The 17,402-nt window shown below is 46.7% G+C and overlaps 1 protein-coding gene across 1 annotated transcript in view; it reads left to right on the top strand.

The window, feature by feature from the left end:
• Window positions 1-3,857: 3,857 nt before the first annotated feature.
• The window catches only part of LOC309567678 (uncharacterized protein), a 33,090-nt gene continuing 19,545 nt past the window's right edge, over window positions 3,858-17,402 (top strand). The window contains exon 1 of the mRNA XM_082273114.1: window positions 3,858-4,007. Coding sequence (XP_082129240.1) covers window positions 3,894-4,007 — 114 coding nt within the window. The 5' untranslated portion in view covers window positions 3,858-3,893. The remainder of the gene's footprint in view (window positions 4,008-17,402) is intronic.

The raw sequence follows: 17,402 nt of genomic DNA, 5'->3' as shown, positions 1-17,402 counted from the left end.
TGTTCCAGCAGTGCCATTACTTCAGTCATTGTCTGGGTAGTTAAAATCCCCCATTATTATCACTGTCCCAGCCCTTTCTATCTGTGCAAGGAGCTGAGTCTCCGTCTCCTCATTAATACTGGGAGGTCTATAACAAACTCCAATGATAATCTTTGTATTACGCACACCCATGTATATTTTCACCCATATTCAGTGGCGGCTGGTGCATTGGGGGCGCAGGGGCGCCACCCCCCCAATATCCATGCGTCCGGCCCCCTAATCTGCACTGGGCCCCGAGCCCACCCAGTTGAATGACAATTCGCTATTGTCACATGGATCCTCCTCCTGGCCAATCAGGAAGCAGGTCCTGAGACCAGTTTCCTGATTGGCCAAAAGGAGAAGCCATGCCATTGGGCATGGAGGAGGAGGGAGGAGACGCAGAAGAGGAGGGGGGAAGAAGCCGAAGTCGCAGATGTCCAGGCAGGGTAAGTGAGCCGGGGGTCCTGCTGTGGTCCTGGGGGGGAGGTATGGTGTGCGGCCTGGTGTGGTCCGGGGGGGTATGGTGCGGACGGTCCCTCTGCCTCCCCCCCGGGCCATAAAGTACCAGCCGCCACTGCCCATACTGCTTCAGACTTATCACACTCTCCATCAACTAGGTCCTCTTTCACACACACTTTGAGATCACTTCTCATATAGAGTCAGACACCACCACCCCTCCGTTTTACTGTGTTTCCGAAAGAGAGCATGTATGTAAATGGCCTAAACCTATAGCAAGGGCATTATTTAACTTTTTAGATGCCCTTTACCTGCATGGGTGCTTTTTTGGTAAAAGTGAACTACACGTTAAATTTTTATGGGATGCCATAGGAATTATTTAAGCTCTCCATGCTCTCTGAAGGCAGCCATTGTGTCAGCTGAGTCTACAGTATATCCAACCTATGATTTCACTAGGAACCACCAGGCTTCCTCAGGCTATATCCAGCCTATCACTTCACTAGCAAACACCAGGCTACTTCAGGTTATATACGGCCTATCATTCCACTAGGAAACCCCAGGCTTTATCCAGGCTATCATTTCACTAGGAAAGCCCAGGCTACCTCAGGCTATATCCGGCCTATCATTTCACTAGGAACCACCAGGCTACCTCAGGCTTTATCCGGCCTATCATTTTACAAGGAACTCCCAACCTATATTAGGCTATATCCAGCCTATCATTTCACTAGGAACTCCCAGACTACCTCAGGCTTTATCCGGCCTATCATTTTACCAGGAACTCCCAACCTACATTAGGCTATATCCGGCCTAACATTTCACTAGGAACTTGCAGGCTACCTTAGGCTTTACCTGGCCTATCATTTCACTTGGAACCCCCAGGCTACCTCACGCTTTATCCGGCCTATCATTTCACTAGGAACCACCAGGCTACCTCAAGCTATATCTAGCCTATCATTTCACTAGAAATGCCCAGGCTACCTCAGGCTATATCCGGTCTATCATTTCACTAGGGACCACCTGTCAGGGTGCCAGGAAACCAGACCACACAAAAATGCAAGTAAAATAAAGCAATTTATTAATGCAACAATAATAATTGCACAGTAAGAGAAAGGAGCAAAATGAAGAACAGCCAGGGTCAAGTTCGGAAGCGGGTAGTCATCCAAGCCAGGATCGAGTCCAGGAATGGGTAGTCATCCAAGCCGATATAGAGTCCAGAAGCGGGTAGTCTGCCAAAGCCAGGTCATCAACCAATGCGGGGTCATCTGCCGATGCAGAATCAAGAGCCAGGAAGGTCACCAGCCAAGCCAAATCATGCACAGAGACCTGCTAGCAGTGATGCACCTTGTAGCACAAACACAAGGGCAAGGTCTGAAAGCCATCAGGTGATATATATAGTCAGATGTGCAACATCATCACTGAGCGACGCCCAGGCAGCAGACAAGTAATGATGCAAACAGAGTTTATTAAAGACTGCAGTCTGCACATGTCCAAGATGGCTGCCAACAGGAAGACAAGGTAAGACCTTGACACCACCAGGCTACCTCAGGCTATATCCGACCTATCATTTCACTAGGAACCACCAGGCTACCTTAGGATTTATCCAGCCTATTATTTCTCTAGGAACGGCCAGGCTACATCAGGCTATATCCAGCCTATCATTTCACTAGGAACCACCAGGCTGCCTCAAGCTTTATCTGGCCTATCATTCCACTAGGAACCACCAGGCTACCTCAGGATTTATCCGGCCTATTATTTCTCTAGGAACGGCCAGGCTACATCAGGCTATATCCAGCCTATCATTTCACTAGGAACCACCAGGCTGCCTCAAGCTATATCCGACCTATCATTTCACTAGGAACCATCAGGCTACCTCAGGCTTTATCCGGCCTATCATTCCACTAGGAACCACCAGGCTACCTCAGGATTTATCCGGCCTATTATTTCTCTAGGAACGGCCAGGCTACATCAGGCTATATCCAGCCTATCATTTCACTAGGAACCACCAGGCTGCCTCAAGCTATATCCGACCTATCATTTCACTAGGAACCATCAGGCTACCTCAGGCCTATCATTTCATTAGGAATCACCAGGCTATATCCAGCCTTAAATTTCACTGGGAACCCTCAGGCTACCTTAGGCTGTATCCATTCCACTAGGAACTCCAAGGCCACCTCAGGCTTTATCCAGCCTATCATTTTACCAGGAACTCCCAACCTACATTAGGCTATATCTGGCCTATCATTTCACTCGGAACCACTAGGCTACCTCAGGCTTCTTTTACACGGGGAACACTGCTGACTCAAAGTCCGTGGTGGACCATTTTGTCAGTAACAGTTGATCTGCGGCTAGCAGATGATCATTAGACAATATGCTGCCTCCCACACGCCTGTATAAAGAGAGATTCACGTGGAAATCCCTCTTCACTGCATCGGTGTACAAGAACCGCAGCGTTTTGGCTGAAAAAATGCTTGACTCGCGTAAACACTCGATGCGTAAAGCGCTATTTCATTTTAGTGACCCAAATAAATTGTTATTCGGGCTACTGAAATAAATTTGACGCCCAATCGCTTGATGCACCTAAAGGTGTTCACACGTCAAGGGTTTTCTCTGCCAAAGCGCTGCTGACAGGATAAAAGATGGTTAGGAGAGGTGTGCATGGGGCCTTAGACGCGGTTGCAGCGCGGCCCCATTCACTTCTATCTGGTATCACCTGCTCAACACGACATGCCCCGCGGTTTTGTTGTGACTCAAGGCCTTGCGGTGGCAACAGTGTGTACAGGGCTGTCCGGCGGTATTGTGCCTGGGAGTAGACAGTTGGATGAGGTGCCTGGTTTTGCGGCACTACAGTGTGGATGTGAAACAAGCCTTGTTAGGCACGTAGGCCCATCTATATCTGGTGTGCATTGCAGCACCACACTGCATTATACGGCACAGCACAATGCTTTTTCTTTTTCAACTTTATTAAAATGAGTTTAACGTTATGCGCTGCAGCGCGATGGATTGTTCTACAGCACACCACAGTCCGCTGTGCTAGAGGTCAGCATTATTACATTTTTTTCAGCGCTTTTATTGTGAACTGAAGCAGAAATGGCCTTGTCTACGTGTTGGGCCAGCGTGAATGAGGCTTGTCGAGCCTCACTTATGTCCCCTTGTGAAGCAACTGACTGCACAACATAAAAAAACGTTGTGTTTTGAGACACACGTTTATTATAGTCCACTACAGCCTGTGTTATTCCAGCACACATCTTCCACAACCAAGATGGCCGCCGCAACCAGACGGTCATAGAGTTTTCGGCAGAACCCCGCCTCTTTCCGGCTTGCGGCATGACGCCTCGTGCGCTCCCAGCACGGTCCCGCCCACCGCGGCTCAGGAGCTGGAGAAGGGCGGAGTCACGTGATTTGGGCTGTCAAACCGTGGGATGTCAGAGGGCGCGAGGCCATTGGAAAAAAAGGGGGCGGGGTCACACTGCTCATCTGCACTTAGGTGCTCATCAGCGGTCCGCCCTGCGATCAGTCACGTGATCCCTGGAAAGGTGAGCGTGTTGGGTGCATGGTGGGGTGTGACAGGTGACAGCTTGCTGTGTGATAATCTGCAATACTGCATGACATCATAGAGGACTGTGACATTCTGCAACATGGCTTGACATCTTATAATACTGCATGACATCTGCAACACATCATTTAATGTTGCATGACATCATATAGTACTGCATGGTGGTCTACAATATGCCATGGCATCATTTACTACTGTATGATATAACACTCTATGACATCATATAATACTCTATGACATCATCTAATACTCTATGACATCATCTAATACTGTATATATTGTATAACATTATATAATACCTGCATAGCATTCTAAAATGTGCAAAGACATCAAATAATTCTGTTTGACATCATTTAATATTGCATGACATTATACAATACTGTATGACATCATATAATACTGTATGACATCATATAATGTTTTACATCACATAACTCGTATACATTACTGTATATAAAACTATATGACATAATACTTTATGACATCATATACGATATCATAATATATAATACTGTATGACATACACTATATGACATCATATAATACTGAAGGATCTCATATAACACTATATGACATTATACAATACTGCATGACATCATATAATGTTTTACATCACATAACTGTACTTGTATACATTACTGTATATAAAACTATGACATTATATAATACTGTATGACATCATAATGTTTTACATGATATCACTGTACTTGTATATACTACTGTATATAAAACTGCATGACATCATACAATACTGTATGACATCATATACGGTATCATAATATATAATACTATATGACATCATATAACACTATATGACATTATACAATACTGCATGACATCACATAGTACTGTATGACATCATATAATGTTTTACATCACATAACTGTACTTGTATACATTACTGTATATAAAACTATATGACATTATATAATACTGTATGACATCATAATGTTTTACATGATATCACTGTACTTATGTATACTACTGTATATAAAACTGCATGACATCATACAATACAGCATGACATCATATAATGTTTTACATCACAACTGTACTTGTATACATTACTGTATATAAAACTATATGACATTATATAATACTGTATGACATAAAATACTGAAGGACATTATACAATACTGTATGACATCATTAAATACTCTATGACAACATACAATACTGTATGACATAATGTTTTACATGATATCACTGTACTTGACATCATATACTACAGCATGACATCATATAATACAGCATGACATCATATACTACAGCATGACATCATACAATACTGTATGACATCATATACTACAGCATGACATCATATAATACATCATGACATACAATACAGCATGACATCATATACTACAGCATGAAATATTATACTACTATAGAACATTCTACAATACTACATGCTGTATACTAATGTATGATGACCTCATCACCCTGCTCACTATGTATATGATGCCTGATGATGTACAGGGGGTCACCCAGGACGGTTTCTGCCAACACCTTTCCCTGCCAGGTGGCCATGCAGTGCATGGTGGAACGTGTAGTTCCTCAGCTAGTGGGATACTTCTGGGGATATATAGTGCTGGTCTAATGTGACCATACAAGAGGAGTAGATGAGGATTTTGCAGAGTTTCCGGCATACTGATCACAAACCGTTTGTATATTGTCCCGCATTTGCAATCAATAAGGCATGTTTATGGTATGATGATGTCAGCGCAGTTCTCTGTGTACTGTGAATGAAGGGTTCTGTGCTGATGCCCCTCCCCCGGAGGCATGTCTACAACACTCTGCATTTACAGGAAGTGGATTAAAAATGGCTATCAATCAAGGCTTGTTAATACCTGTTGCTCATGCATCAAAACGCAAGTTAAATCTGCCTGGTGTACTTGGTAATTCAGATTCAGAATACTTTATTAATCCCGAAGGGATATTATTACCTATGCCTAGTGTCCTTGGTTGCTAGGATGCAGATCTAATGTCCCATGTTGCTAGGGAAGGAGGCAGACCCTGTTGCCTGGCATCCTTGGTTGCTAGGATGCAGGCCTAATGTCCCAGGTTGCTAGGGAAGGATGCAAACCCTGCTACCTAGCGTCCTTGGTTACTAGGATGCAGGCCTAATGTCTCAGGTTTCTAGGGAAGGATGCAAACCCTGCTACCTAGCGTCCTTGGTTACTAGGATGCAGGCCTATTGTCCCAGGTTGCTAGGGAAGGATGCAAACCCTGCTACCTAGCATCCTTGGTTACTAGGATGCAGGCCTAATGTCTCATGTTGCTAAGGAAGGAGGCAAAACCCTACTGCCTAGCTTCCTTGGTTGCTAGGATACAGACCTAATGTCTCAGGTTGCTAGGGAAACAAGTGGACCTTGCGTCCTTGGTTGCTAGGATGCAGGCCTAATGTCTCAGGTTGCTAGGGAAAAAAGTGGACCTTGCGTCCTTGGTTGCTAGGATGCAGGCCTAATGTCTCAGGTGCCAGGGAAAAAAGTGGACCTTGCGTCCTTGGTTGCTAGGATGCAGGCCTAATGTCTCAGGTTGCTAGGGAAAAAAGTGGACCTTGCGTCCTTGGTTGCTAGGATGCAGGCCTAATGTCTCAGGTTGCTAGGGAAAAAAGTGGACCTTGCGTCCTTGGTTGCTAGGATGCAGGCCTAATGTCCTAGGTTTCTAGGGAAGGAGGCAGACCCTGCTGCTTAATGCTGCCTAGATTCCTTGGTTGCAGGCCAATGTCTCAGGTTGCTAAGGAAGGAGGTGGACCCTTTTGCCTGGCATCCTTGGTTGCTAGGATGCAGGCCTAATGTCTCAGGTTGCTAGGGAAGGATGCAAACCCTGCTACCTAGCGTCCTTGGTTACTAGGATACAGGCCTAATGCTGCTTAGTGGCCTTAATTACTAGAATGCAGGCCTAATGTCCCTGCTTGCTAAGGAAAGAAAAGGACCATGTTGCCAGTGTAGTTCTCTGTATACTGTGAGTAAAGAAATGTATACTGATGCTCCTCCCCCAGGGGTGGGTCTATGACACCCTACACTTACAGGAAGTGAGTTAAAAATGGCCATTGACCAAGGCTCGTTAATACCTGTTGCCCACACATAAAATTGCACGTACATGCTGTCGAGTGTCCTTGTTTGCTGGGATGCAAGGTTAATGTCCCATGTTGCTAGGAAAGGAGGCAGACTCTGCTGCCTAGCATCCTTGGTTACTAGGATGCAAACTTAATGTTTCAGGTTGCTAGGGAAGGAGGCAGACCCTGCTGCCTAGTGTCCTTGGTTGCTAGAATTCATGCCTAATGTTTCAAGTTGCTAGGGAAGGAGGCAGACCCTGCTGCCTAGTGTCCTTGGTTGCTAGGATGCAGGCCTAATGTCTCAGGTTGCTAGGGAAGGAAATAGACCCTGCTGTCTTGCGTCCTTGGTTGTTAGGATGTAGGCCTAAATATTCAGGTTTCTGGGGAGGGAGGCAGACCCTGCTTAACGTCCTTATTTACTGTGATGTATGCAGGCCTAAGGTCCCTCTTAGCTAAGGAAGGGAATTGACCATGTCGCCAGTGCAGTTCTCTGTATACTGTGAGTGAAGAACTTTGTGCTGATGCTCCTCCAGGGGTGGGTCTGTGACCCTGTACAGTCACAGGAAGTGAGTTAAAAATTAAAAATGAGCATTGACCAAGACTTGTTAATATCGGTTGCCCACACACCAAATTGCATGTAAATGCTGCCGAGTGTCCTTGGTTGCTAGGGTGCATGCGCCAGGTTTCTAGTTAGTAGGCAGACTCTGCTACCTAGCGCCCCTGATACCAGGATGCAGGCCTGATGTCTCTGATTGCTTGGGAAGGTAGAAAACACTGTTACCTAGCTTCCTTGGTAACTAGGACGCAGGCCTAATGTTCCTAGTTGCTAGGGAAAAAGGCAAACCCTACTATCTAGTGTCCCTGGTTGCTAGGGAAAGGGGGCGGACCCTGCCGCCTAGCTTTCTTGGTTGCTAAAATGCAGGCCTTATGTCCCAGGTTGCTAAGGAAGAAGGTAAACCCTGCTGCCTAGAATCCTTGGTTGCTAGGATGCAGACCTAATGTTCCAGGTTTCTATGGAAATATGCAAACCCTGCTGCCCAATTTCCTTGGTTTCTAGGATGTAGGCTTAATATCTTAGGTTGCTAAGGAAGGAGGCAGACCCTGCTGCCCAGAGTCCTTGGTTGCTAGGATGCAGGCCTAATATCCCACGTTGCTAGGGAAGGAGGTGGACCTTGCTGCTTTGCATCCTTAATTACTGAGATGCAGGTCTAATGTCCGGGTTGCGAAGGAAGGGAACTGATCACATTGCCAGTGCAGTTCTCTGTGTACTATGAGTGAAGAGTTTTGTGCTGACGCTCCTCCCCCCCTCAGGGGTGGGTCTGTGACACCCTGCACTCAAAGGAAGTGGGATGAAAATGGTTCAGTAACACCTGTTGCCCACACATTAAATAACACATAAATGCTGCAGAACAGAGTTACCTTGGTTGCTAGGATGCAGGCCTAAAGTCTTAGGTTGCTAGGGAAGGAATTAGACCCTGCTGCCTCATGTCCTTGGTTCTTAGGATGCATGCCCAATTATCCAGGTTTCTGGGTAAGGAGGAGAACCTTGCTGTTTATCGTCCTTAATTACTAGAATGCAGGCCTAATGTCCCCGCTTGCTAAGGAAGAAGTGGATCATGTTGCCAGCGCAGTTCTCTGTTTACTGTGAGTAAAGAGTTTTGTGCTGATGCGCCACCCCCAGGGGGGGGTCTATGACACCCTGCACTCACAGGAAATAAGTTAAAAATGGCCATTGACCAAGACTCATAAATACTTGTTGCCCACACATCGAAATGCATGTAAATGCTGCCAAGTATCCTTGGTTGCTAGGATGCATGCCCCAGGTTGCTAGGGAAGGTAGAAAACCCTGCTACCTAGCATCCTTGGGTACTAGGATGCAGGCCTAACGTTCCTGGTTGCTAGAGAAAGAGGCAAACCCTGCTAGCTCATGTCCTTGGTTACTAGGATGCAGGCTTAATGTTCCAGTTTGCTAGGGAAGGAGGTGGACCCTGCTGCCTAGCGTCGCTGTTACTGGGATGCAGGCCTAATGTTCCCGGTTGCTAGTGAAGGAGGCATACCCAGCTACCTAGTGTCTTTGGTTACTAGGATGCAAGCCTAATGCTTGCCAAAGGCAGGCCTAATGTCCCCGGTTGCTAAGGAAGGGAGTGGACCATCTGCTTTTAGTTATACTCTGCAGTCCAATCCTGTAATCAAAAAACAAACAAAGGGCGCATCAGCCTAGCGCATTATCCTCAATATTTTGCTTTATTGATTAAAAGTGTGTATACTCGCAAATAAATGTTATAAAACAAAAAACAGCATATCCAATCATCTGGAACAATCTGTGTCTGTGACCACTGTCCTCAATAGATGATGGCTAACTCGTTTCGAGGCTTAGCCCCTTCTTCAGAACCAGACCACTTGTTTATATAGCAAATGTCCCATGCCTCCTAAGTATGGCCTAGAACAACTCCGCAGTAGGTGTGAATCCATTGGTTCAAACCGATGAAACCAACCTCCAAGCCTTCCATTAGGAACTATAATATCATAGAATAGGAAGCAATCTAATATACACAAGTAATCAAAATCCTATAATCGCATACCCAGATTGGTCCAGGGCGGTGCTGCAAAGGAACTAAAGGTGTGTATCATCTTGAGGTTACCCCATATCCGTAGCCCGTATCAGAGATGTTGCTCGGGGTGTAATCATACTTGTAATCCTATTTTGTATATTGTATATAAGGAACATCTTCCTACCCTCAGGAGCCCCGTTGCCGTGATGAGTTCCTGAGCATAGCTGGAACGCACGCCGCTGGATCCCAGAAGGGCCGCCGCATCGTACATTCCAAACTAGTGACGTCTGTTCTGCATCCCTTTTGTAGGACTTCTTCCGCCCTTACGTGACGCAGGCTCACAGTGTGTGTAGCCTAGAAGCTCCCAACCACCCCGGAACCCTCCCAACCCACAATGCCCCCACCACCCCCATATTGGTATTGCCGACTCAAAGTATTTGCACCACTGAATTATCTTAATAGGCAAGCAGCTTGCGTTATAGGGCCCATTCACACTGTCACATTGTGGTAACGTGGTCACAAATCCATTCCGAAAGGCACCCCAACACACCTTGCAACGGATGTGCATTACCAGCAAGTCCAACATGTAGCAGCGCACTAGCATGCACTATGTTGCAGTGCACTTGTAAAAATACCACATGCACCACTTTTGGTCCCTTGTGGTGCGTTACCTGAGTTTGTGGCTAATAAAATCTTTTTATACCTGCGGTCTGTTGCACAGTCTGTACCACTGAGGTCAGAGCGGGGGAAGAAGAAGCAGCACAAGCCAGTCTGGTGCATTACAAGGAAGTATAGGAGGATGGAGCAGAGTGACCGAGAGATGAGCTCATCAGTATGCTGCCTCTTCCATCAATGTCCAGTAACAGATTTGGAAGGGGACCTGTAAGTGAAAATGAGACTGCAGCAGAGAAAGATCAGGTCCCAACACTTCCAGGAGTGTCGATCTCCAGTGTCCCCCTGCTACAGTACTGAATTCCTGCCGGGACTTGCAGGATTCTTCAAAGGATCCCTACTGGAATTCTTAGGACCTCCATTACCCCCAGAGCCTCCAGAGTTCCTAGTAACAATGCTGGGTGTGTCCTCTGACCAGAAGTGTATTTAAGCAGAAGCCCTTGAAGTGCTGGTGCTGTATCTTCTCGCCAGCTACCTGAGAACAAAAGCATTCTAATACAGTACTTACCTGCCTTTTGCCTGATTGTTGCCGACCTGGATTGACCTGTCCGTTTGCTTGCCAGCTGCTGGACCTGACTATTTTACTCTCACTTGCCGCTTCCCTAGATCTCTGCTCTGACCTGACTACTCTCCTGCCTGCTGCCTGCCAAGGCCTTTGCCTGGACCTGACTACTCTCTTGTCTGCCACCTGCCATTATCTTTGTCTGTATCTGACTACTCTCTTTTGTAAGGCCTGCCATGATCTCTAACTGGACCTGACTACTCTCTTGTCTGCTGCCTGCCATTGCCTGTTCCTGGACCTGACTATTCTCTTGTCTACTGCCTGCGACTGCCTGTGCCTGGACCTGACAAGACCTTTGCTACACCCTGCCACGACCGCTGCCTGGACCTGACTACTTTCTTGCTGCCTGCCATGACCTCTGCTTGGACCTGACTATTCTCTTGCCTACTGCCTGCCACTGCTTGTGCCTGGACCTGATCACTCTCTTGCCTATGCCCTGCCATGACCTCTGACTGGATCTTACTACTTTTTTGCTTGCTGCCTGCCACGACCTCTGCCTGGACCTGTCTACTCTCTTTCTGATGCTAGCCACAACCTCTGCCTGGAGCTACCTACTCTCTTGTCTGACATCTACCTGTCACAATCTCTGCCCGGACCTGACTACTTTCTTAACTGCTGCCTGCCAAGACTTCTGCCTGAACCTTACTCTTCACTTGCCTGATAGTGACCTCTGCCTGGACCTGACTGCCCAATTGCCTGCTGCCTATTACGACCTCTGTGCTGACTTGACTACTGACCTGTCTGCTGCATGCCACATCCTCTGTCTGGACATGTCTACTCTTTTGCCTGCCACAACCTCTGTCTGGACCTGAATACTGTTGTTTGCTGCCCACCAAGACCTCTGTCTGGACTTGACTACTGACATGTCTGCTGCCTGCACAACCTCTGCCTGGACATGTCTACTCTTTTGCTTGCCACATTCTCTGTCTGCACTTAAATACTATCACCTGCTGCCTACCATGACCTCTGCCTGGACCTGACCACCCTCTGCGAAGACCTCTACCTGGATCTTGCCACTTTCTTGTTTGCTGCCTGCTATGACCTTTGACCGAACCTAACTACTCTCTTTTCTGATGCCTGCCACAACCTCTGCCTGAACCTAACTATTTTCTTGTTTGACATCTTTCACAACCTCCTCTTGGACCTGACTATTCTCGTGCATACTACCTGCCATGACTTTTGCCTGGACCTGACTACTAACTTGCCTGATGGGGACCTCTGCCTGGACCTGACTACTCAGTCGCATGCAGCCTACCACTACCTCTGTCTGAACATGACTACTCTATTGTCAGCCACAACTTCTGTCTGGACCTGAATACTGTTGCCTGCCACAAAATCTGTCTGGACCTAAATACTATTGCCTGCTGTCTACCATAACCTCTGCCACAACCTGACCACCCTCTGTCATGACCTCTGCCTGGGTCTGACAACTTTCTTGTTTGCCGCCTGCTATGACCTTTGCCTGGACCTGACTACTGCCTTCCACAACCTCTGCCTGAACCTAACTACTTTCTTGTCTGACATCTTCCATGACCTCCTTCTGGACCTCACTGCTCTCCTGAATACTACCTTCCACAACTTTTTCCTGGACCTGACTACTCACTTGCCTTATAGTGGCCTCTGCCTGGACTTGCCTGCTGCCTGCCACGATCTCTGACTGACCCCGACTACTCTCTTGTCTACCACTTTATAAAAACAGTCTCTACACCCTAGCCCTTCTGTTCCAGCAACCCTTTGGTTTTGAGCGACCTTGGGGGCGACCACCTGCTACCATTAACATAAAAAAAAAAAACGGGGACCTCTAGGGTTTCCGGCCCATCTCCACTATTAGGAGCTCTGGTGAAGGCCAACTAGTAATGAGACTCCACACCTTGGATGGAGCACTATAACACCCCACAGCTTTAATCGGTATCTCCCTCTGACCTCCACCCATTACAGAATAGAGTAGTGACTGAATGACACTGCACCAATGAATGGAATGTGCCACAATGGCACCTTGGTGCACCTTGCCAACAAACGTATGATGCAGAGCAGCGCACTAACCCGCGCTGTTCAAAATGTTGCATGCATGAAATTGGCGCGTTGGGTAGCCCATTCAAATTAATGGACTGCCCTAACACAACGAGCATGTGTATATACCACCGCAGCGGACCAGGCTGGTGTGAATGGGCCCCTATAGAATCAGGTTTGCAGTACATCCTCTTCTCGGCACAGACTGCAACATAGCTTTTCGGCAAAGCGCCCAGACTATTGTAATGTTATGAGTTGGTGCATTTTCCTGCTTTTCCCTAAAACATCAAATTAAAAATATCCCCCTAAATGCAACAAGCTTGCGTTTATAGCGGCTCTTAAATATCCATACAATTCCCAATAGAGGCTCTTTCTATAAGCAGAATGCTGATTTCATGCGGTTCTGCTGGCGGTTGTATAAAAGATTTATGCGGATACTTACACGCCTTATGTCCTCACATCAAACAGGTTCGCGGAAGCCGCGGCACTGGGCCGCCAGCCCTAGGAGTGAAGTCTAATTACAGCGAATGGGAGACGGTGAGGAATTTTTGCTGCTACATTAACATTCTCGGGGAAATTTTCACAGCTGTCTGCCGCTTGTCAATATCCAGATCACACAGCCTCCACTAAGCAAATGTTATTTTACTAAATGGGAGGCGGCATCATTACCGGCTCGCTTCCTGCGCGCACAAACATCTTCTATAATTGGAACGTACGTGATGGAAGAAAAAAAATATTATGGTAAATAAAATGATCTGCACCTTTTTCGGCAGTGTTGTAGAGCGGGGATTAAAGGGAAAGTCGGGGAGAGGGCAATTAATCAGTAGATAATCGTAATATCAATTGTTCGGTTGGTGTTCGCTTTTAACCACTTAAGCCCCGGAGGATTTGGCTGCTAAAAGACCAGGGGGTATTTTGCGATTCGGCACTGCGTGACTTTAACGGACAATTGCGCGGTCGTGCGACGCTGTACCTAAACGAATTTCACGTCCTTTTTTTTCCCACAAACAGAGCTTTCTTTTGGTGGTATTTGATCACCTGTGCGATTTTTTTTTTTTTTTTTTTTTTTTTTTTTTTTTTTTTTTTTTTGATCATGTGCTATAAAAAAAAAAAAAAAGAGCGTAATTTTTGCAAAAATAACAATATTTTTCACTTTTTTTATATGAAATTCCCCCCAAAAAAATGTAAAAATCAAAATTTTTTTAACATTTTCAGCCAAATTGTTTTATGCTACATATGTTTGGTAAAAAAAATTGCAAAAAGCGTATTTTGATTGGTTTGCGCAAAAGTTATTGCGTTTACTAACAAAGGGAAAGATTTTTGTCATTTTTTGTGTTTTTTTTTTAACGAGTAATGGCGGCGATCTGCGATTTTTTTTTTTTTTTTTTTTTTTGCAGTACTGCGACATTGCGGCGGACAGATCGGACCCTTGACTGACATTTTTGACACTTTTGGGGGTCCCAGTGACATTACTACAGTAATCAGTGCTATATATATGCACTGTTACTGCAAAAATGACACTGGCAGGGAAGGGGTTAACTGTATTGGACAGGGAGGGGTTAAGTGTGTCCTAGGGGCGTGATTCTAACTGTAGTGGGACAATGCTATTGGTGTAAAAACAAAGATCAACAGTTCTACATAGTAGAACCGTCTGATCTCCATTTTTACACAGGGGAGAATGACAGGCGGCTTGTTTACATAAGCCGCTCTGCCTTTCTCCCGCTGTACCGACGATCGGCGAGTGGCCGGCAGACATCGGGTCCGCCGGTCACACGCCCGCACTCCTCCCTGAACGACCTGAGGTGGGCGCGCGCTCGCCTGCTATTGGCTCCAATCCCAGTGACAGGCGAGCGACGTAGACCTACGTCACTCTGCCTGGCCGGGGCTGACTGCCGCAGTAAATATACTGTGCGCAGTCGGCAACCGGTTAAAGTGGAGTTCCACACATTTTCGTAACTTTAGATGTATGTAATCCCCTTTTAAAACGACTTTTACCAATGGAAACCTTTTTTTTTTTGCTAGTAAATACCTTATTTTCTTGTTTATTCCTCCTCTCCTCACTTCCGAGTCCGATCGGCGATGACGTCATTCAGTGATTCGCAGTGTGTGCTGGGATGTTATTCCATGCCAGAAATCTCGCAGTATTACCCAGGAGCTGAGCTGTACTGTGTGTATTGTGGCCGTTACCTGCCCCGCCTCCGCCCCGCCTCCTCTCAGTGAGTTGTACTTTATGTATTGTATTCAGGCCGTTCTCTGCCCCGCCTCCTCTCAGTGAGTTGTACTTTATGTATTGTATTCAGGCCGTTCTCTGCCCCGCCTCCTCTCAGTGAGTTGTACTTTATGTATTGTATTCAGGCCGTTCTCTGCCCCGCCTCCTCTCAGTGAGTTGTACTTTATGTATTGTATTCAGGCTGTTCTCTGCCCCGCCTCCTCTCAGTGAGCTCAGTGAGGATATAATGCTTTCAGTCCTCGCTCACTGAGAGGAGGCGGGGCAGAGAACGGCCTGAATACAATACATAAAGTACAACTCACTGAGAGGAGGCGGGGCAGGTAACAGCCTCAATACACACAGTACAGCTCAGCTCCTGGGTAATGCTGCGAGATTTCTGGCATGGAATACATCCCAGCACACACTGCGAATCGCCGAATGACGTCATCGCTGTTTGGACCCGGAAGTGAGGAGAGGAGGAATAAAGAGAAAATAAGGTCTTTACTAGCAAAAAAAAAAAAAAAGTTTCCATTGGTAAAAGTCGTTTTAAAGGGGATTACATACATCTATGTAATCCAACGTATTAAAAATGGGTGGAACTCCGCTTTAAGGAGTCCTCTGTGCTATAGAGCTGATTTACCAAGAAGATGAGACTCCCTTTTTCTGATCCTGTAGCTTTTTTTTTTTTTTTTTTTCCAAATCCGGCACCATATAAATGGAGGAAAAAAGCAGATGAAAGTATAGTCAGGGAGACTGATCTCTGTGTGGCTTCAGAAAACTGGAGGTGCTGCTCCAGGCTCCTTCATCCCCATCTGTCAGGTACCTGGTGGAAGACCCCGATACGATGAAGAAGGCCTCTCTTACACCTCTGACTCGGGCCCCTGATAGAGCAGACAGGTAGCACAGGAGTGCAGAGCGGCACGAGTGCCTACCGGGCTGGACGGACTGTCAAGATCAAGCAGGGGAAGACCGTCAGTGGACCGCAGCGGAGCAGGAGTGCCGTAAGGACACCACTGAGCAGGAGACAGGAACAGGCTGAGACTGTCAGTAGTTTGCAGCGGAGCAGGAACGCCGGGTGGACACCGGTGGCATAAAGGCAGGGGCTAGCAGCAGGCAGTCCAGCAGCAGTAGAGACAGGAGCAGAGTCAGGCAAACCGGGTTATACACAGGCGGGATGAACAGGTGCAAATGCGAAGGCAGAAGCGTGGTCGAAGGCAAGCTGGGATAAATACAGGCAGAGTTCAGGAGAAGTCAAGGCAAGCCGGGTCGGCAACAGAAGTCAGAGCAGGTATGTACAGGAACGCTGTAGACAAGACAGCACAGGCTCAGTTTTAATAGCCCTCTTTGCACCAATACGAGCAACAGATGCGCGCACGTGAGCAATAGACGTTCGCGCATGCGCAGGAATATGTGCATGCGCGAACACTTGCACAGTTATTAGCATGAACAGGAATACAGAGTAGCCTGTGCACAGGAAGCCGTCTAGTAGAGCCATTCTGTCTGCTGGAATGTCCTTCCTGACACCATCTGGTTGCTCATACTGTTGGTGCTAGCTGGGGAGAGCCCGTCCCAGCTCTGGGTACTAAATCTAGCATGAGAAATGGCCCAGCATGAGAAATGGCCCAAACGCTGCACACCAACATGCTCGACAGTCACCTTAGTAGAGCAGCCTCAGCCCAGCTCTGTTCAACCCATACCTCCGACGAGTTTCGCCCTGACCACAGGGCTTAGTCATGGAGGTCATAACTAAGCTCCACTGGGGGTGTGAAACGTGTTAGTGACATGATGTGGCCTGGAATGAGCAGGGCTGAGGCTGCTTACTAAGGCTACTAGTGGGCATATTGGTTTGCTGCATTTGGGACATTTCTATTGCTTAATACCTGGATGTGTTATACTTACACGTACATTACTAACATGTATGCTAGGTCCACTTTAGCGTCCCCCCCCCCCCCCCCACAAATAGAGCTTTCTTTTGGTGGTATTTAATCACCTTTGCGTTTTTTTTATTTTTTGCCCTAGAAACAAAAAAAGACAATATTTTTTACTTTTTGCTATAAAATGTATCAAATAAAATAATTTAACTATCACATTTCTTCAAAAAGTTAGGCCAATATGTATTCTGCTACATCAGGATAAGTCTGATCATTGGAGGAGAGCAGGCTGAGTTCCCAACACAGCCAGAAAACTGGCCAGGCTGTGGTTTCTTGCCTAGTGTGGTTAGTTTTTAATATAAAAGCAGAGGGACTGGTAGGAACACCAGGGATTTCACATAAAGGAAGCGATACAAAGAGTACAGGAGACAAGTACAT

Source organism: Pelophylax lessonae (genome assembly GCF_965119305.1).
Source record: "Pelophylax lessonae genome assembly, chromosome: 12".
In the NCBI taxonomy this organism is placed as follows: domain Eukaryota; kingdom Metazoa; phylum Chordata; class Amphibia; order Anura; family Ranidae; genus Pelophylax; species Pelophylax lessonae.
Note: the sequence above shows the minus strand (reverse complement) of the source record. Positions and strands in the feature narration are given on the sequence as shown.